This window comes from Marmota flaviventris, chromosome 8, assembly GCF_047511675.1.
Source record: "Marmota flaviventris isolate mMarFla1 chromosome 8, mMarFla1.hap1, whole genome shotgun sequence".
In the NCBI taxonomy this organism is placed as follows: Eukaryota; Metazoa; Chordata; class Mammalia; order Rodentia; family Sciuridae; genus Marmota; species Marmota flaviventris.
The window spans coordinates 25,695,360-25,717,717 of NC_092505.1; the positions used below are offsets into that span (position 1 = coordinate 25,695,360).

The following is a 22,358-nucleotide window of genomic DNA, read 5'->3' on the forward strand; positions in this document are numbered from 1 at the left end:
TAAATAATTTTATAAATTAACCACAGAAAGTATTTACATAAATTACACACAAATGCATTCTTCAATTACAGAAGGGTAAAAATGTTCAGAGATGTTATAAACATACATAATACTAAAGAAAGATTAAGTTATTAATAACTTAACTAAGATTATAGTTATTAAGTTAAGTCATGCAGGAGATCAAAATGTTCCAACTCAGATATATTTCTTTAGCCTATTTCAAGACAGCTATTCAGAGGGGCTGCTGACACAGGAATAGCTCAGAAGACTTGTCCTGTTGTGGAAGAGATCTGCATCTGCAGCAAAAGCAAAGAGCTTATGCAAACAGGCTCTCGCTGAACCCCACTATCTGCCTGAGAAAGACGGTTTCACTGGAGGAAGATACTGGAATATGACCTCTAGCCCAGGCAGATTACTCCAGGCAGTCTTACTGAAAAATTTTATTTGCACAATAGGACAACCCTGGTTCACCTTGCTCCTTTCCTCAATCTCCCACAGCTTGTACCTCACATAGCTGCCACCTCCCCCTCTGTTTTGGGGGTTCAAAATGCTACTTATGTTTCAACCTTCTGACCCTTCCTTTGAGACTTATGCTTCATGTATGACTCACTTCTTCCTATACCTTAATATATTTGCATGCTCTTTTTCCCCTGTTAATCCATTTCCAGCTTATTTCACGTTAAAATTATTAAAACATACAAAAGAGAAAACTGAAAAATTTCCCTATATATGTATAAAATAGCTAACTTTGTAGGTTGGATATGGTATTGAAAATTTTTAACAACTGAATTAAAAAACAAAAAAGTCCTATCAGAAAACCTTTAACACATACTTGTTTCCACCTCCATCTGTACCTGGACTAAAACAATGGCATAAAAAGTAAAGCTAGTAATAATAGCAATAATAGTGATATTATAAGGTTAAATTTTAATAATTTAATATCAGATTTAATAATTTAATTTAAATAATTATATTGCAAGGCTAAATTTTGAGCCTTTATTTTTCTATTTATTTATTTTTATTTTATATGACAGCGGAATGCATTATAATTCTTATTACACATATAGAGCACAATTTTTCACATTTCTGGTTGTATACAGAGTATATTCACACCAATTCATGTCTTCATACACTTGCTTTTGATAATAATGATCATCATATTCCACCATCATTAATTACCCCATGCCCCCTCCCTTCCCCTCCAACCCCTCTGCCCTATCTAGAGTTCCCTCTATTTCCTCCCATACTCCCTCTTCCTATCCCACTATGAATCAGCCTCCTTATGAGCCTTTAGTATCAACCAAATACTACTTTAATTTATAAACTTGTTTAAAATTCATAATGATCAAATAGAATAGAGTTATTATTATTATCTCCATTTAACACCTATGGAAATAGATATAGAAAGGTTGAATAATTTGCCCAGGATCAAAGCAGTGGGACAAGCCTTTGATCCAAGGCAATTTGATTCCTAATATCAAGCTTTACGCTATTTCCTTTCTAATGTATGTTCTAGATATTCTTATAAGTGACTTTTCAAAGACTGAAAGTAGGTTAAATGTCACTGTGGTAAGGAGAATCCTTAGTGAGTCAATCAGATACTGGATTAATTAATTATCTGGCAAAGGACAATGGCTCCACATGCTAAAGCCATGACTGAAACTTCAGACTCTGCTCAAACCTTTGCAAATGACTTGAAAATTCTTACCTCAGAATGACTGAAGCTTATTAACCATGGTATTTAATTTGGAGTAAATGCTAAAAATTGCAAAAGACCTAACCGTTTCTTAAAGAAAACTCCCCTGATGAGTCCTTAATCTCACACACTTGCTTCTTATTTTCTTTATAGCTCATTTTTCTTACTGTACCACCAAAATCAGAAACTAAGCAAACCCAGAGAAAAGTATAACATATAGAAAACACAAAGGAAAAGATGTCAAGTGAATCCTCAGGGTAATACTGAAAAGGAGGTCTCAGTGATGAAGTATGTACCAGGACTTCAAGAAAACCAGTGCAGGGGGCTGGGGATGTGGCTCAAGCGGTAGCGCGCTCGCCTGGCATGCGTGCGGCCTGGGTTTGATCCTCAGCACCACATACAAACAAAGATGTTGTGTCTGCCGAAAACTAAAAAATAAATATTAAAAAAAATTCTCTTAAAAAAAAAAAAAAAAAGAAAAGAAAAAGAAAACCAGTGCAGGCGGAAGCATGTCATAAAGCACCAGAAAAAGTTTCTCCAAGAAGATGAAACTGATAACAGGCAGAGTGAAGAGATCTAATGAACTGATAGAGATGAATCAGTGGTAGACACAGAAAACTAAGCAACCCAAAATAGAAACAACTCACTCTAAGAAAAATGAAAGCTAAGGAAAAACGATTAAAAGGAAAGTAATAATGTTTATGACTGCTCAATTCTGTGTAGCACATATACTAAAAAAATAAATGTTCAATCAATGCTCTCTCCCTCCTGCCTGTCTTCCTCAACCATTCTCATGTGATCTCAATAAGGTGATCAACTTCTCCTGGGATCAGTTTGCCTAAAACTTTTGAAATTTAGCACTTCAAGTCCTCTACTCCAGAAAACCCTTAAGTCCTAGGCCTATCAGGAGTTGGGCACCCTAATCCTAACAAATAAAAAAGTGCTTGTTGCTATAGAGCTACTATGTATATGGCTTCTATATGGTATGCTGAAAAAAACAGTGTGAGGGAAAAAAACTTTTTAAAGACCAGACTAAATGATGGCAAAGTACTAAATATTAAAGGAAAGTTTTAGATTCATAATTTCCAAAAAAAAAAAAAAATAATAATTTACTATAGTGACTTACACTTCAACAAAAAATGTTTCTTAAAAAGCATTAAAAAGGAAGAAGTAAAAACTTGGAAAACTTTTGGTAAATTAAATAAAAAGAAAAAACATACATGATGTTTTCATCTTCAAAAATGTAAAAAAAAAATAACACTGGAAGCAAAACATCATAAAACTCCAATTTAAGAGTGAGAAATGTGGTCATGAAAGAAGGCGTTAGGTAGTCTCATGTGTTCTGAACTCACTAAATATTATTAATTACTGAGAAAAATTAAAAAAAAAACAAGAAACACAAAAAGAAACTAAATTAACAGATCATGTTAGAAAAAATTCAATGAAGAAAGCAATTAATACCAAAAGATAATAAAATTAAAGAAAAAATGTAATGTTGACAAATAGTATGAACAATCAAGAGAAAATAAACTACTGTCAGAAGCAATCACTCAGTTCTGATTATTGCTCATCAATACCCTTATTCCAATCAAATATAAATACAATTCAAATTTTTGTGGCAATGAATCAGAGACATAGTATAAGGATAACCCAGGTAAAATGCTTTGATTTTCTTGAATTATCTGGATTAAAAGCAAAAGAATCTTGGATGCATGCATATACAAAGAAACCCCCAGAGTATCAGTCATGGCTAAGAAAGCAAGAGAGAAATTAAACAGGAAATAAAATTTAATTCAAAGAAATAAAACATTTTAAGAAGTTTAATTTTAAAAAAGAGAAAAGAAAATGAAAATGTATTGTACCTTAAAGAACCCTGCTTCAGGACCACACCTGTCATATACATTCCTGGATTTACCTATTGCCATTATAACACCTTGCATGTTCGGTGTCATCATGATCTGCCACAGGGATTCAAAGAATTTTTGAAAATTAACACAAAGAAATTAAAAACCAAACAATTTCTTTACATGCAAGGTAAAGCTCCTTTCTTTTTCAGTACTTATAAATTATGTGCTGCATGTTTAAATTAGTGGATGTTTTGTGCATGTAAGCATCTTTCAGAATCATCTGTACAGGGCACAGCTGGTTGCCTCAGTGTCCATACAAACTGCAAAAAGGCATCATCCTCTCCAAACTGAATTTCAAAGAGGTACTCTTCTGAAGAAACTAATTAGAAAAATGTGCTGCTCTATGAGAAAACCATTCAGAAAAAAGCAACACCTCTTTTTTGTTTCTTAAAAAGAGATGCTTTTTCTCCAAGGCTTGGTGAGTTTAGGAAGAACTCAATTTTAGTCCCACTTCTGCCCCTCGGGTAGAGACCTTGGCACATCTGTACCACCTGTACATCTGTAAACAGCAGCCCTGTGCAAGTTATTTTTAATAGTTCCAAGGTACATGCACAGTTAAAATGTCACTCCAACACATTAAAAAACAAAATAAACAAAATATGACTCTGCCAAAACATAAGCACTTGCACAAGAAAACAGTGTTAAATGATTAATCACAATTCTTAAATGCCAGAAGGATTCTTCTGGCATTTAGGTGCCTGATCAAGAAATTAACATTTTATCATTAAAAACATAGCAGTTTTCATAATTTTTAAGATCCAACATAGAAATAAAATAGTTATCTGGAGAACTAGGGTTGTAGGTCAGTGGTAGAGCACTCGCCTAGCAAGTGTGAGGCACTGGGTTCAATTCTAAGTACCACATATAAATAAAATAAAGGTACATTGACAACTAAAAAAAATTTAAAAAAAATAGTTAACTGGAACAATGTATACTATTAAGTACTGAGTATTTGTTTTCAGTACAGCTTATTATTCTTAGCTGTTTATATTTGTAAATACCTGCAAAATGAAAACTCAGTGCTCCACTAAAGCTATCTTAGAGCAATCAAGAGATTACAGCTATTACCTTTGATTCACTGAACCTATTACTCATAGTTTTATTTTGTATTGTACATCAAGAGTTGCAATATATCTAACATTACCTGTTAGAGAAAACCCTCTGACCAGTTCCCATCTCACAAACTACTAATTATTCTTTTTATGGCCATGTTTTCTTACATTGACACAGTGATATTATTGTCTTTATGATACTTCTAATTTTGGTGATTAACTCTTACATAATAGTAATTATGTAAGAGTTAATCACCAAAAGTAAGTCTGCAAAAAAAGTTGCTTGGAATAAAACATTTAATATGTACTCAATTTTCATGCACACTCACAAAAACTAACAAGCAACAGAATCAAAATATTTTGTTGGCTTTTTTTCTAAATCACTTCACCTCTCCTATAAGCAAGGTCCCCTTTGCCATTACTATTCAGTAACAGTTGCACTGGTGCTACTTAAAACAAAACAATTTTAAGAACCTTAAGAGAAGAGTGGAAAAGGGATGAAAATAATCTTTTGAATCTGATTCTGAAGAACACCATCATAAGAAATAAAAAATGCCTCCAGACTATTGATTGACATCTGAAAAAAACTAGGTAGATAAGAATAATCAATGAGGAGATAAAGAAAAAATAACAAGGGGTGCCAAAGTGTGTAAGACACTGTGAGGCAATCATTCCACTCACAGTTATAGGGAGAGAGCATGGTGGCAAAAATATCAATTATCCAACCTGCAATCATGCTGCAGGATTTTCAGGTAGATAATGGTGGCAAAATATAATAAGTTATTAAAGTAAAACAGAAAAGAAAAATAGAAGTTATTTTTAAATGCAAAAAAATTTTAATATAATTAAACCTTATTAATCTATCAACCTGAGAGTAAAAGGATTCTATTTCTTCAGAAAACAATCAACTCCAGAAACATATGTTTCTTATATATTCTCTATATGTTCTACTTAAATTTTCATTTGACTCCAAAGTTCTGTTAGTAAATGATAAGGTAGTTTCACACCACAGGTGGCAAAGCTGTATGTTATGCAGCAACAGACATAGTGTGCAGGTATAGGCATGCCTAAAGTACTTGTATTAAACAGCAAAAAGTAACAGGTTAGGGTGGTGCAGAGTACTGTCATAAAGGTACCTCATCATCATACCCCCCCTCCTTTGATTCAATCATGAATTTCCCTACGTGAGGAATCGCCACCTCTACAACTCGCTGGCTAGAAGGTGGTTGGCTTGTGGTATTTTCAGGTTTCTGCAGAAGAAAATCATTGGTATGAGCATTAGAAAAGAGAGCAATAGAAACACAAAGCTGAAATTCATAGATTCTTCACTCTTTCAACAAGGCCTACATTTGCTAGATTTAATAAAACCAACCAAAACTAAAAATGAGAAGCAAAGTTTTAAATTAAATAGTAACACAAAAATCTCCAGTCTTTCCCAAACATTTAAAACTAGGTTTTTCACAAAGTACTTTCAACTCTAAGTAATTAAAAGTAATAAATATATAAAAATAATACTCAAGTTGTATTTTCTACTATTGCTTGTTTGGCTGAAATAAAACAATTCATTAACTCCAAAAAGTTTTGCTTGCTATAAAAACAAGATTATGATCTTCTCTAAACCCAGCAGAGTTTCTAAGGTATTCTCCTTATGGTTTACCTTTATATCCTTTCTAATAATTGATTGTATATAAGGCTAATTTCCCTATTCTGATGCGGTTAAACTCACTCTGTCCAACCTAGTATGTAAGTGTCCAACAAATTCTTGATATATATACATCTTAAGTATCCAAGGAATTGTTGAAACTAAGGACAAGTTGCTAGAAAGTAATAAACATTTTTAACAATTCAATCAGATTTATTCCCTTTTATCTTTTCATTGTTAACAAATTCTATGCATCCCACTAATTTATACTAACAGAATGTCAGTGTGAAATTTAGAATAGTCCACTCAAAACCAAGATTCATTAAAAATACTATTTGGATTTTACATAGTCTTATTTTATTGAAAAACTGGAAACTGGCATGTCCACTATTAAGAAGCAAATGTCAAAAAAAGAAATGTGCCTGAAAGCAGCTTACTTAAGTAATTTCAATTTACACTGGGTTTTCCTAAGCAAAGAAAAACCTAAGAATATTAAGGCATTTTACTTTCATTTGAAGTATAGGCAAATTTTGGTGAGATAAGCATTTTTTGACTTTCTAGAAGTATAAAATTCTGAAACAGTTTAATTAAACAATAAAACAAAACTAATGACCAAGACCATCACTGCCTCTTTCATAAAAAAATGTTGTTTCATTTTTAGAAAATGTTTCCTTACTTCTCAGAATCTTCAACTTTTCAAGAAGAAATAAGCAACCTACATTGCTGCTGTGGTCACGAGATAATATTCAGCTAACCCAAAACCTAGTGTATAAGTTGTTTTACAAATTACAATTATTACCAATATTATACTATTTTATATATGCTTGAAGTTATTTGAATAATTATAACTCAATATTACTACCATATGTAATCTATAGAGATATGCTCAAAATTAAGAATTTTTGCTTCTTCTAGCATATGAGAAGAATTTTGCTGGGTTTCCATTCACAAGAGTGAAAGAAACATAATCAGGTAAAGTAAGAAATCTGTCTGGAGTTTGTGATGATGAATTCCCATTAGCAAACCAATCCAAAAAAAAAAAAAACTATCTTAAGTACAGAAATATAAACTTAAAGCAAATATCAACTGGGAAATGTATTACTTAGAATTCTGGTCATTATAAAACAACATATTACCTTATAAGGGGTTTTAGAAGGCTTTCCTGTTACTGTTAAAGAGTTTCAATAGCATAATGCTGATAAAAGTCAAACAAGGGAAGAAGCTTTAGCAGCATAAAATAATTCACTACCATTTATCAAATTTAAATTTACTAAAGTACTATAAATATTTTTTATATAAGGAAGTTAAGGGTTCACTGAAACAAAGTACATGTTGATCTTTCTCTATTATTTTCAGACCTCAAATGAACACATAAAGAAAGGCTAAACTTGAAAAGTTAAAAATCAAATGTCTCACTCAATAAATGGCAAAAATAATTAAAATATAAAAATTTTTATTAATTTCTTGAAATCTATTAACTATATGACTTTTCAAAAGGGGTTTCATATGAAGGATGGTTAAAAAGATATAGAACTATAATAATATGAACATATTAATTAATATGTCATCCCTTTCAGCAATTCAACTATGGGGAATCTAAGGAAATATAGCTGGAAATAGGAACAAAATTGTGTTTTTTATAGCCTATTTACAATAGTATAAAAGTAGAAACAAACACACAGTGGAAGAATGGGTTAAGAAAACAATTTACTCAGTGGAATAACACTCAGCAATGTGCTTTTTTTTTTTTTTTTTTTTAAATGAGTTTGTAACAGAAGGAAAGGATTATGTTACAAGGTTAGGTGGATGAAAGAAAAAAAGGCGAGATACAAAATTTCATATGAAGTCACAATTCAACTACAAAACTAAGCCCCAAAATTATGTTTAAAAATAAGAGTGAAAAAAAAAAAAAAGATAAGCAAGTGGGGGAAAAAAATCATATACTTAAAAGCCCAATCACTAACTTTCAGTAGTAAGTGGGACTATGCATGATTCTTTCTTAGAGTCTACTTTTTATAATTTTTAAAATATCCTGAAGTAGTCCATGTAAATTAATGACATTGTTCTAGAAACAAACTGTCTAAATATTTGGAAACTGTCTACGGTTTCTGGGATTCTAAGCTTTCCTGGGAATTTTCTTATTCTAAGGCTGGAACTTAATACGTTGTATATTTGTAAAATGGCTAGAACTGAAGTAACAGAAGGAACTTTCAAGTCTACTGGATGATATGCCAGGAGCTGTAAAAATGTTCTTCATTAACTCTATAATCACCCCCACTTTACGGAGAACTGAGACTTAGAGAAATTAAGCAATTTTTCAAGGTTGAATTAGTAGTAAAAAAAAAAGATCAGTATTTAAAAACCCAAAAACACCTGATCCCAAAGTTTGAAGACTCTTAATTTGGTTTCTAATATATACTAAATTTAAATATGAAAAATACATTATGAATGACCATGAGACCAACAACCACACTTCTGATAGCCAACACTAACAAATTTTTAGATGTGCTGGAGGATCAAATAGACAGTGCGGCGAACTCTACATGCTACCCAGAAGATAAGGTAGATAAATATTTATGCTGTTTTTCTATCATAATCACTTACTACCATCCTTTTTTTTAAAGTAGAGATAATGCAGTAGGTTGCTAGTTTATGATTCCCACAGTAATCAAAATGTAAGTGCTGATTTCTGTGAATTTAAATTACAGATGATTAGTCAAACTAAAAAAAAAAAAAATGACTCTACATTAAGCTAAGTAATGATTTTAGTTTTCTGATAGTAGCTACAAGGATGACATTTATTAACTCTATTTTAGGTTTTAACAAATCAAAGTTTATAGCAAGAGCCTTACTAGTTATTATTTTTTTTAATACAGGGCAAAAATATTTTTCCTTTGTATTTCTTTCTTTCTTTTTCCTTTCCTTTTCTCATTTCCCCAAGAAACATAATTCCCAGATCCATTAAGCAAAGTATTTCCCAAGAAAAGATTAAGCATTAGCAGATGTTGATCTTAAGTTTATTGATAGCCTCTAAAGCATCTGGAAAATTTGGAAATATAAAAAAATCTATTATACTTAATGTACTTTTAAATGGTAAGATGATATTAATACATTTTCAAATTGTAAATAAATTCTGATTATTTAGTTCATGAAAACACAACTGACAAAATACTCTATTTACTGGACATTTTAGTTAAGTGAGGTCATATCATATTGAAGGCCTCATGATAGGTTATTGTTCAGACTGAGCTCACTCACTGAGAAAACTATGAATTGAAAATTATGGATTATCCTGCTATTTTTAGTTTTACAGGAGAGAATTCTTCAAATACTTAAAGGAGCCACTATAAAATGTACATTAGTACTCTTTACATTTCCTAGTTAAGTAAAGGATCAATGACTACAGAAATTCAATGCTTTTGTAGTTCCAAACAGCATTTCTCAGGAGGTCATATTTACTAATAAAATAACAGAACACCACTATGCTCAATTGAGTGTTATAAAAAGACAAACTTGAAAACACAAAATAGTAGAATAATAATGACAACTGTTTCACAGGATACTCTGTAACTATGCACAAACTGTCTTGGAACATCATATTTATCCTGATAATAGTGTTCTAATCTAGAGTATGTAGTAGTCTTACTACAAACACATTTCATGGAACAATGGGATTTATATCATAAATTTCCAACTATTTAAATGTAAGTAGATTACAGATGGAGGGAAGGGAAAGGCACTGGAGAAAGAGTTGTTGCTTTTGAACTTTATGCTTTGTTAAGTTCCAAGTCAAATGGACAATTTTGTCTATGATTATGATTCTTCATAATTTGACAGGTAGAAACTTAATAGAAAAGTATCCTTAAAAGGATAAGCTAAGGAAATTACAACCCAGGGGTCAGGCAACTTGTCCCCCGTTCAGACACCATGGCAGAGCTGGAAGTGGCCTTCTCTCCTGGCTCCGGCCGCTTCCAATTGCACTGGAGGAAATGTTGTGAGCATGGCTATGTTCAGAGAGCCAAAATAAAAGTTCTTACCGACTGCAAAACTGTTTCAGGACTTTTATCTTCATGCTCATGTGATGCCTTGGTAATTATTCGAATAGTTTCTTCTTTCAAGTGCTTTGAGAAATCACTTCTTGATGGCTGCTCTAGATATTCTGGTTCTCCTGCTTGTGCTTCATGAGAAAAGAATCAATTGTATATCTAATATGAATCACAGAATCTAAACTAGTAGTAAACTAGTAGGTTGAATGTGTTATTTATTTCTAATAACCAAATTTTAGTCTTCTATTAAAAAAAAAATATATCCTTCAATATATAGCACTTTCCCCCCAAATTTACCCAAACCTCCCCAAAATAACACAAAACCAAAAAACCAGAGTACCAAAAGTACTGAAATAATTATTAAAGAAAGCACTCACTACTGTTTAAGTTAAGAAATTCATAGTAAATTTTTTTGGAATGAGAAGTACAAAAATCTCATTTTGGAAAAATCTCCAGCATTTTATAAAACAAAACAAAAACAAACAAACAAACTTTCTTTTGGTTTGTACAACAATCCTGGGCTGGCTTTCCATGGAAGATAAAACATCTTTGTATACACCTACCTGACAAAATCCTAACCCTGAACAAACCTAACCTATTTTTTCTGAACCTGACCCTGGCAGCTGAGTACTAGAAAGAAAAGCAAGCACAAATTGGCAAACTAGTAGTAATATAATTCACGACTTCAAATACCATCCATGTAAACACTTTCAAAGTCACCTCTAACTCCTACCTATCTTTTGAGCTCCAGACCCACAAATCCAACAACACTCTTAATATCTACTGGGTATTTCATAGCTAATCTCCAAATTCACATATGACCTAGGAGGATAAAGCTATCAGTGGAGCTTCCGTCCCTGTCTCAAATGTCACCTTATGTCCTTTGCTCACAAGGTCCACATGTGAGCCTTTTTTTCTTTCCCTAGTACACTGAAGGAGAAGTTTACCTTCCAACATTTGGAATTCTCCACATATTCTTCCCTCTGCCTTTAGGCTCACACACTCTCTTACACTTCTCATATAGTAACTTGCTTAAATAACAATTCTGTATAGAAGTGTGGCTGGATGACAACAGCCCCCCACCACAGCAGGATTTCTCAGCCTCAGCATTATTGAGATTTTCATTCAGATAACTTTGTGGTGTGAAGGACTGTCCTGTGGACCCCAGCATCTATGCACTTGGTGCCACTAATACTGTTCCCTTCTCTCAAAGTATGACAACCAAAAATGTCTCCTGCCTCGTAAAATGTCTACTCAATGACAAAATCATTCCCATGTGGAAACCACTGCTCTGAAGAAACTTAAACTTTCCTTTTAAGTATCATTACCACAATCATAACATCATTATTATTATTATTAATTATATTATTAATATTATATTTGTTTGAAGTCCACATCCCCTGCTAAACTGGAAGAATCTCATGAGCAGAGATGCCATCTCCTTTTTGTACTCCTAATTCTTCAATGTCTAGCATAAAATAGGAACATTATAATGGAATGAATGAATTAATAAGTTAGTGAATGGATATAAAGAATAAGAAAGTACCGTAAACTTTTCATATTAGTGGTAAGAGTCCTTGTCAATTACCTAGTAAAACATAATAGGTCTACTGTCATCCTCCCTGATGCTCTTTAAATTCAGAAATCACCAAAGGGAAATATTAATCACAAAGGAGTACTACGATGTGAAGATATATGCGTGGCCATTCATGTGACCAACAATTTTAATAAAGCATTTAACTATGTGCCAGGCACAGGGAATGTGAATATGACAAAAGAGCCGGTCTCATCTCCAACAAGTTTCAGTCAATGTGGAGAAAGTCATTAACCAAATAATCACAGATATAAATTGAGGCAATATTTTGACAATACATTCAAGAAACAATTTTAATAAAGCATTTAACTATGTGCCAGGCACAGGGAATGTGAATATGACAAAAGAGCCGGTCTCATCTCCAACAAGTTTCAGTCAATGTGGAGAAAGTCATTAACCAAATAATCACAGATATAAATTGAGGCAATATTTTGACAATACATTCAAGAAACAAAATCAGGGTAGAGTGGTATGTTTGGGCAATTTAGTTATTGGGATACAGGGTAAAGTGACCTTTAAAAGCTGAAGGATACATGAATTATTTCACAAGAGAGAAGAGCAAAGAGGCCAAGGAATGATCATGAGCTCAATCTAGAATGGGTGGTGGGGCTGAAATATGGTGTCTGAGTGGAGACATGACAATAGATGACACAGGTAGAACAAAATGGGGTAGAGAGAGAAGATGGGAGGGGAGGGGAGGGGGGATAGTAGAGGATAGGAAAGGTAGCAGAATACAACAGTTACTAACAGGGCATTATGTAAAAATGTGAATGTGTAACCGATGTGATTCTGCAATCTGTATTTGGGGTAAAATTGGGAGTTCATAACCAACTTGAATCTAATGTATGAAATATGATATGTCAAGAGCTTTGTAATGTTTTGAACAACCAATAAAAAAAAGAGAGTAAAAAAAAATAAAAAACAAACAAACAAACAAAAACATCAATAGCCTTGATGTCATGTAAAGTGTTGAGAGTTAATAGGAAGTGAGCTAAGTATTAAATATAATGGCAACATGGTAAATTAAAAAAAAAAAAAAAAAACTTCTGGAGGTAGGGTGTAGCTCAGATGTAGAATTTTTGTTCAGCATGTGCACAAGATCCTGGGCTCAATCTTCAACACAAGTTAAAAACAGAAACAAACCTCTGGTTACAATGTGAAGAATGGATTAGAGAGGAGAGTAAAATTCAAGGTCAGTAATGGAACATGGGGATATTAGAGCAATATGTGAGAAAAATGACTGTACTTATAGATAGCAGAGCTCTAAAAGTAGAAAACAGTGGCTAAATTCAAGACATATTTTGGACACAAAGGATTAAAAGCTACACATTAAGATGATTCTAAATTTTTGGCCTAAAAAACTAGGATGCAACAGCTAATGCTTACTATTAAAAAAACAAAAAACACCAGAGGTGGTGTTATGGGTTAGATATGAGTAGACATGAGGTGTCCCCCAAAAGTTCCTGTTGTAAGACAACACAAGAAAGTTTAGAAGTAAAACAATTGGGTTATGACAGTTTTAACCCAATCAGTATACTAATACCCTGATAGGGATTAACTGGGTTCTAATTGTAGGCAGATAGGATGTAGCTGGAGGAGATGTAGCTATAGTAAAGAGAGCTCTCTGACTCCTGATCATCATGTCTGGAGCCACTTCCCTCCACCACACTCTTTTGTCATGATGTTCTTGGAACTCTGAGGAATGGAGCCAGCTGTCTATGGACTAAGAGTTCTGAAACTGTAAGCTACAAATAAACTTTCCTCCTCTAAACTTGTTCTTGTCAGGTCTTTTGGTCACAGTTGTGTTGTGAGAAGCTGAAAATAAGTGGGAATGCATAAATGTGTGCAACAAAGGAGAAACACTGAAGAAGTTAAATGTCCTCATATATAAACAGTACCTGACTTTGGACTGACTGCAATACACTCTATGCCCCTGCACAATGGGTAAGGTAAGGAAAATCTTAGGCTACTACCAGTTTAGCAGTGCATCTGCTTATAGAAGTTTTCATTAAGTGGCATAAGCCAACTGCTTTAGAGCTTAACAGAGAGAAATGTTCTATTAATAAAGTTTTTTTCTTAGGTTTTCCAATCTTTTTCTTCTCACGATAGAAGACAATGACACCGGTTGATAGAGGGATGTGAGTTTAATGCAATTAAGGCAAAGAAATCCATCTGATCTGACATTGGCCTAAACCTTCAGTCATGTAAAATAAAGTCTTTAGGAGCAAGAGTAATTGTATTTGATTAACACAGTGAAATCCACCTTATGTCACCAGGGCCCAACGTTTTCTTCCACAAACAGGATAGAGTCCAAAATCCTTATAAGTAATATCAAATTATTTTACCCAAATGCCACATAGAACTATTTTTTCTAGAGCTTTCCGTGTGTATATACTTCACAGGGAACTGATCTGAGTGCTGCTAAAGCCCACAGTATGTAAACCTATACAGATTTAGCACTCAGAGGTTGAAATCAGAAACCCAAACTACACATCCAGTTTACTGAACCTGTGCCATTTTCTGTACTGTGCTAGGTTTTTACATACTTCATTCATTTTAAGAAATCCCCAGAAAAATCAGATAAATACTCTATTATAATACAAGTTGTTAAATGAAATAATAACTATGCATAAGGCCCAATAAAAGAACTATAGCCCCAATACACCCACTTGGGATGGTGTGGCATGCTAACAAAGACTTTCCAGAAGAAATGCCAGCTGAGAGGCTCTTGAAGAATTTGTTGAGAGGATTATCTGGGAGATGAGAAAAAAGACAATTCCAAGCAGAAGGAACAGAATAAGCAAAATCACTGTAAGTGCAGATGAGAGTTTAATAAAGTCTCTGCAACTAAGGAGCCTTTCCAGTGGTAAGAAAGCTAAAATATAAATACAATAAAGAGTAGTATAATAAATTTGGTAGCAGGAATGTATTGGGGTGACCTAAAAGACATTCAAAAAGTCTATGGGATATGTAGATGATCTTAAAGAATGGGCAAATATTGATGATACAAGGAAATTTTTAAGATGAACCATACTTTATAAGTAAGTAATTCCATGTTGATAAAAAAAACATGTAGGAGAAACGATAAGTAATCTGGTTAAGATGAAACATAAGGTACTCATAGGGAAGTATTCTTGGAAGAATAACAGGAATCAGATGATAATCAAGTTCCTCATTTAAAAAAAAAAGTTTTGTCATCATTTTATCAAATCAAAAGAGTAAAAATATATTTACCGTAACAAACAAGTAAAATGAGGTCAATTAAAAGCTCTTTCCACTATCCATCCAGAGATGAATGGGGTCCTATCTGTTTCAGGTCCTATCTATTTCCAGACATTTTATATATATATATATATATATATATATATATATATATATATATATATATATATATATATATATATATATAAATGAAAAAGAACTATTTGATATACATGGCTTTTAACTTAAATAACAAGCATTTTCATATCAATATAATGTTTTTGGTTCTGGATGAAGGTTTCATATAACTAAAACTTCAACATAACATTTAAGTAACTTCTATTTCATTGTTAACAGCAGCAAGACAAAAATGGTTGGCTTTTCCTATATAAACACAATCATTTTTATTTATCTATAACTATATAAAAACCTCACCCTTGCAGGCCTGAATAAATGGTAGGAACTTAATAAGAGACTATGCTGTTTTTTGCATCTACTTTATGGTCTCAATGGCCCTTTATATACTAACTAACTCAGTTTAATGTCTTGGTCAAACTACAAATGGGAAGATAGGTGTTGACAACTTTTGCAACACTCATTTTCCTTAATTCCTGGAAATTTTCTTGACTCCCTACCTGCTACAAATTTCTAAATGCACTAATTTCACCATGAGTGACCAACTCTCTATGGAGGTATATAACATAACCTAAAATATCTTCTCAAACCATTTGTTCCATGAGTGGCACCCTGAGACTTTCAAATAAGTGGCATCCAAGTAAGAGATTTTTCAGACAAGTTCGACAGGTTGTGTAACAGCATTGTTATTCACCTTTGTTGCTGTTACAAAAGGCAGGGCCTTCTAAGGGCACTCTTAGCTGCTTCCTTGGATACCTTCATATCAGGGATTAAAGGGGTTTAGGGAGATTATTACTTGTGTGTATTACCTAATTATGATCTTCAACATTTTACCAAGTGGTAAAACTCAACCATCAATTAGCTTTCCATTAAATGTAAGAATATGCTCTTGATCAACTGTAAGAAAAAAAGTAACATCTCAATTATCTTTTAAAAGTATTTATTTCTTGATTTTCTAAAGAGTCATTACAATCACATTGTAGGAGATTTCAGGAAGATTATTTGGCAAATATGCAGACCACCCATTCTAGAAATATATTTAAAATAAATAATTCCCCAAAAGCAGCCAGTAGAGAGCCATGCTAGGCTGACTGCATAGAATCACAGGTGGAACTTTTAGGACTTCACATTCCTGGGTACCACTCTAAATACAATCTCTGGGGTATAAAAAAATATAGGTTTAAGAACAGTAATTATACTTAAAATTACTTCTGAATAGAGAGCTACATTCTCCTACACACTTCAACAGCCTCTCACTGTAAATCACTTTGGCTATCCCCCTGAGATCTTGCATTCTCCAACAATGAGGACCATGCCTAGGACATCGTTATTGGACTCCACAGGGAAAGAACTCAGTTTAGAAAGGAATTCAGGGCATCTACCATAGGTTGGTTGTTATGCTAGATAATGGAGGTACATGTAAGAATACTCCTAGGTCTGCTTCCAAGAAACTGAGATACTGAGGATATTTTCTTTCTACCTGGTTTTACTCTTAAGGAACTAAATGTACTTGTCTAGAAAAAAGCTTTTTTTTTTTTTTTTTTTTTTGAGACAGTGTTCATAGAGAAGTCCTAAAGTCAATTTTGCCTCTCATCTCTAAATAAATTCATGAAACTTTATGGTATACATTTCATATCAATCTTAACTATTTTTTACCTTATTTTTCATATCAGTTACTTTCTTTTCTGTTTCATAATCTGGGTATGCTATATATACTGCAACTACTCCAAATACTTTTGGTTAAGATAGGAACAACACAAGTAAACTAATAATTCCAAAAAATGTTCTTCTCTCCTTCAGAATAATCTCTCTTGTATATAATTACACCTACAGTCATGCTGCTTTACCAGAGAATAACCTCTGAATTATCTGAAGATTTTTAATAAATACAAATTCCAGATCTTCCCTCCAGAGATTCTGATTCATTCCATAAGTTGTAGGTGGAGAGTACTGAATCTACTCAGAGAAAACTCCAATTGGTAATTTTTACATGTACACCCATGGCAAAGAACTGCTGCCTAGAAGGATACATAAAAGTATTCAGCTAAGATTTTCTTTGCAGTAAACAGATTGTGGGAGGTGGCATGAAATAAAAAAATAACATGTTACCGAAACTTTTATGTCAGTTTCAGGAAGTGATGAATGGTACGGTAGAATTAATGCCAATGGACTTCCCGGCCATGTGAGCAGAAGAGAAAAATACTGATTTGATTAATATATATTATAATATAATTATTTGGAATGTCATTCAGTAGAAATTGGATTTTAATGGTTCTTCTGTTACAGCTTTACTGAGAAGATTTTTCAGGGAAATAAGGAAAATTTTATGAATAAGATTTCCTTGAATTATTAGTCACTCATAGTGTACACCTGAAAGATGTCAACTATAGGTTCTCTCTGAGATGCTGGAAGCATTCAAGCAGATTAAACAAATTACTTACTTTGAAAAATAAGAAAAGAAATAGGGAGAAGAAGGCAAAAGCATTAAAGTAAAATTTCTCTACTAAGGAGATAAATGATTCTAGTGAAATATTACATTTATTCAATTGTATATGCTAAACTCCCCTGCAATAGAGGATTAATTAATTAATTAATATGAGAGCAAAGATAATATAGTAATAAAATAACTTTTCTAAAAGCAATCTCACTTTCCACATTTACAAACTTGGTACATTCTACTCCTACTAAATCAAACAAAATGCATATTTCATACAGAAGCCATAATGCTTCCTATAGAGGTAGTACTGCCACTGTTTTCTAAACCCTTGGTCTGTTAGATTATAACAATTTTATATGACTTGAGCATTTATCTTTTAGTTATTTTGGTTCCTCTCAGAAATATATCTGCCTTCAATGAAAAGCTAATTTCAGCAGTAAAAGAGACATAAAAACATATGCCAAAAATTAGTACTGAATTAAAAAAAAATAACAAAACACCATGTAAAATATATGGTGGGAAGTACTGATCATGAAAAAAAGGTGTGGGGCATATGAATATGGCTTTTTACACCAGAGAAAATAAAATTACAATTATAAAAGGTAAAACAAGGCAGGTCCTTATCAAATAGGGATATTTGGGGGAATATATATTAGTTTGTCTCCATAGAAACAAAATATGTTAACTCTATGAGAGACATGGAAGATGAAGAGAAGGAGGTTATATAGAATTTAACATTGTGGTATCACAAAAGGGAGTTGAGTGACAGTAGAAATAAAATGTGTTAACCCTAAATATGGAGACTAACAAGAAACAGACAAAATGAAAAGCAGAAGGCTATGCAGAATTTAACATTTTGCTTTCACAAACTATAGATGAACCAGGAATAAAGTAGATCAGGCAATGAATAATGCATTCACTATCCCTGAGGTCTTAGGGACTACTAGCACACAGTTTAATTATGCAGCCTTTTCCTCCTACTAAGAGCAAGTTGAGAAAAATCACATGTGAATAGCCTTAAGGGAAGAACAACGCAAAAACTCCATCTTGGGCAAATTCTAGACAATGGTCTATGAAGGATATAAACAGAAGACCAATATGATATCACAAAGGGATGGAATTGGGTTAAAAATGAAAGGAACTGATTTGAACCAAAAAACTCTTTTGTTCATGAACTGAAATTGATAAAATCATGAACTGAAATAGATTTCTATGCATGCATGAGTTTGTCTGGATGAACACAAATACTATGTATAACCAAAGAGCTCTAATAAAATAAAATAACCTCTTGATATCTCCTGAATCTACACTGTTGTGGACACATGGAGCATTGCCTGCTCTGTGTGGCAGCTGTGGATGTCTGGGAAGAAAGCAAAATCCTACATAACCATAGAGTCTTCCCAATGGTGATACTCAAGTGCACTATGTGATGTTTAAGTATCCAAATGTGGATATCTTTGTTGGCATAATATCATTACCTGGGTCTTTTTTAAAATTCTGAACTATCTGCCTAAAATCAAAATCAGTGACTCAACTATTCAATTTATAATTTAAAAAAGTCAAGAATGTGAACAGATTTGTGCATGCCTAAACTGGTCACAATACCATAATGTGGTATTGCAAGTTTTTCACTAAAAAAACAATTCCACCTAACTCTCTAAATGATAATTCTGAAACCCACCTACATAATGCTGCATGTAAATCAGTCTATTTAAAAAAATGAAATAAAAAAACCCCTGAAATGCTTCCTTAAAAAATAAAACACTCAGATCTTGCAACAACAAAGATTATTAAGAAAATATCCACTCAATGTGATAGGAAAAATGAGAGAGAGATAAATTTGAGAAAATTACCTAAGTTTAATTCATATCTTCTCATTTCCCCAATGACTACAGAGAACTAGCACTTCTCTATAGCAGGAAATAATCCTAACCTAAACTATATTACAACTCTGTGATGATGAAATTGACTTTTTAAAAGGATCTAAAGATTTCCAACTTTACTGGAACACATTTTCTTTATTTTTGCTGTGTTTCTTTTCAGTATTTTATTGATTTCATCAGCTAAGGTTTGAGAATAGCTGTGCTTTCTGTGGTAATGGGGATTAAATCCAGGGGTGCGCTACTACTGAGCTACATCCCTAGCTCTTTCTATTTTTTTTTTTTTTTTTTTTTTGAGACAGGGTTTCTCTAAGTTGCCAAAATTGCAATCCTCCTGCCTCAGCCTCCCAAGTCACTGGTATAGACTTACACCACTATGCCTGTCAAGAATGACATTTTTTAGTATTTAAATTTATCTCTGTTTTATAGGTCTATATTTTTTTTTAATTTGGAATAAAGTAAACAGTTTATTTTGTCTAACTTTGTTTTTAATCTTAAGTAATTTCTAAAATAAAATATCCTGTATTGATGGTGCTATTTCAATACTACATAAAATATATATGGATATACCAATAGTATCATTCTCTAAAATCCGAAATTATTAGAGTTCATTCTTCTAATAGATTTAGTGAACTGGCTGCATTGCTTGCTTATTTCACAGCTTTTCTTGCTTCTTGCTAAGAGACTAGCTCACTCAAAGTAGGCAGGGTAGTTAGAAAGTCAGCAGAATCATCACACTTATGTTGAAAAACAATGATGCCTGGCCAATGGGTAATTAAGATGTTACCTGTGGTTATAACTGACTGCTGGAATTTCAGATAATTTCTACTGGCTTCTTCATACTTAAAAGTTTAAGGATTTTTTTTAAATTCGATAAGCATATCTTATTTTTATAACACAATAATAACAAATGTAAGTTTGCTGATAATAAAATACAACTTAATAAAAATGGACAAACCTGTTGTTGCAGAAGACTCAGACTCCCTCAGTTTCTGAGATGCTAAAAGCTTTTCCTGCAAAGCTTTCTGGGCAAGTTGTGCATCCCATTCCTCAAGTTCTTTTTCAAATCGCTGGTTGTCTTCCTCAACAAAATCTCTCAAATCTGGTGGTAATGTTTCTATTCCAACAAGTGCCTGCCCAGTTTCTTTATTAAACTCCTCTGCAAATCATATTTCAAAAACTAGTATAAAATTAAGAGTTAAAAGAAAAATGCAAAGCTCCAAATAAGGTTATATACTACATATTATTTCAAATGGAACATATACTATGTATTATTACAGTACACCATATCAATATAATTTAATTTTTATAAAAATTCCATGCTTTTCAGAAAAAACAATGATACAAATATTTGATAAGTCATTTAGGTAATTCTGTCACTTGTTTTTACTCTGAAGAGAAAATTTTTTACTACTCCAACACTGAGGTTTTTATTTCAGAAAATACCAGATGTTTGATTACTTGTGAAGTAAAACTTTTCAAAGTAACTCACAATTTTATGAGGCTCAAAATAAAACTAAAATTATTTTTCATCTGAAGCAGTAATGCATAGTAATAAAAATACACAATTATAAAAATTAATAAATATAACAAGATATTTTAAAACATTATATAAATACTATTTAAAAGACTCACTTGACCTCTACTATGCACACAAACAAAATAAACTTCACATTTTCAGCTATAAGTGGACTGCTTGTTTTTGCTGAATGCTTAAAAACAAAAGTTGATTTCATCAGCTTCAACAAAATGTTTTCTATATGCAGAGCTCATATTAGAAACAAAAAGATTAAGGTATGGTAAGCCATGGACTCCAACTCTGAGCAGATCAGAGCGAAGACAGCTATAATATACAAGAATAAATGGCCAATGTAAGCATGCTAGGATAGCACAAGGAGAGGTACTTCCTGGCAGGTTAAGAAAAACTACAGAGATGACACCTGAATTGAATCTTGACAGAGGAGGAGGAATTAGGCAAGAGACAAATGAAGAACACTACTGGCAAAAAATAAAACACTTAAGAACACAGAGATATAAATGTGTGGAGTGGTTTGATGTGAGCTGAATACAGAAAGTAACTCAAATATCAGTGAAGTATATGAAGTTCAAAATGAACGAAGGTGATAACTGAAGCTGGAAAGGCACACAGAGGCCAGAAAACAGGCCTTCTGTTAGGCTAAGGAGTTTAAATGAGTTAGTTAAGTGGGTGTAATCATTAAAAGGTTTCTAGAAAGGAGAAAAAGGGTCAGATTTACATTTCATAGTCAACTTTTAAGTACGAAATGTATGCCAGCTCTCAGTTCTGGACAATAACTTTTCAATTCCAGCTTTCTCACTTCCAATTACCTAAACATGGAACATCACCCTCTGTGTCAATTAATAATTACAGCACAGGACAGAGTCCCACTGAAGTGCCACTTATTTAAAACTATATACTACACTATATATTTTATACTCTTACCTTGTATTAAGAATTGTGCCTTATCGTTTATATACATTAAACAGTATGCACTGGCATTTCTATAACCACCAAAAGAGTCCCTCACTAATTCTTCCCATGAGGATTTTGTCACAGCAATATCATTGTACTTCATCCACCTGCTTTCATGATGATCAAAAATATATGCCCAGTAGTGCCCAGCATTAGCTTGGCCTTCATGAACTAAAACAGCATGTAAGCGATAAGGAACCTAAAAAAAGAAGAAAAAAAAAGTTAAACTGCAACTATTAGTAGTCTAATAATACCACATTCCACGAAGCCCAAAACT

The 22,358-nt window shown here is 32.8% G+C and overlaps 1 protein-coding gene across 3 annotated transcripts in view; it reads right to left on the reverse strand.

Annotated features, from left to right (window-relative positions):
* Usp25 (ubiquitin specific peptidase 25) overlaps positions 1 to 22,358 on the reverse strand; it is a 135,698-nt gene that overhangs the window by 22,034 nt on the left and 91,306 nt on the right. For 2 of the 3 annotated variants that reach the window (XM_071615121.1, XM_071615123.1), the window contains 5 exons: positions 22,052 to 22,280; positions 20,549 to 20,749; positions 10,335 to 10,474; positions 5,792 to 5,905; positions 3,559 to 3,654 (listed from right to left, as the gene is read on the reverse strand). In XM_071615121.1, coding sequence (XP_071471222.1) covers positions 3,559 to 3,654; positions 5,792 to 5,905; positions 10,335 to 10,474; positions 20,549 to 20,749; positions 22,052 to 22,280 — 780 coding nt within the window. The remainder of the gene's footprint in view (positions 1 to 3,558; positions 3,655 to 5,791; positions 5,906 to 10,334; positions 10,475 to 20,548; positions 20,750 to 22,051; positions 22,281 to 22,358) is intronic. The other variant, XM_027929101.3, reaches the window with a different exon arrangement.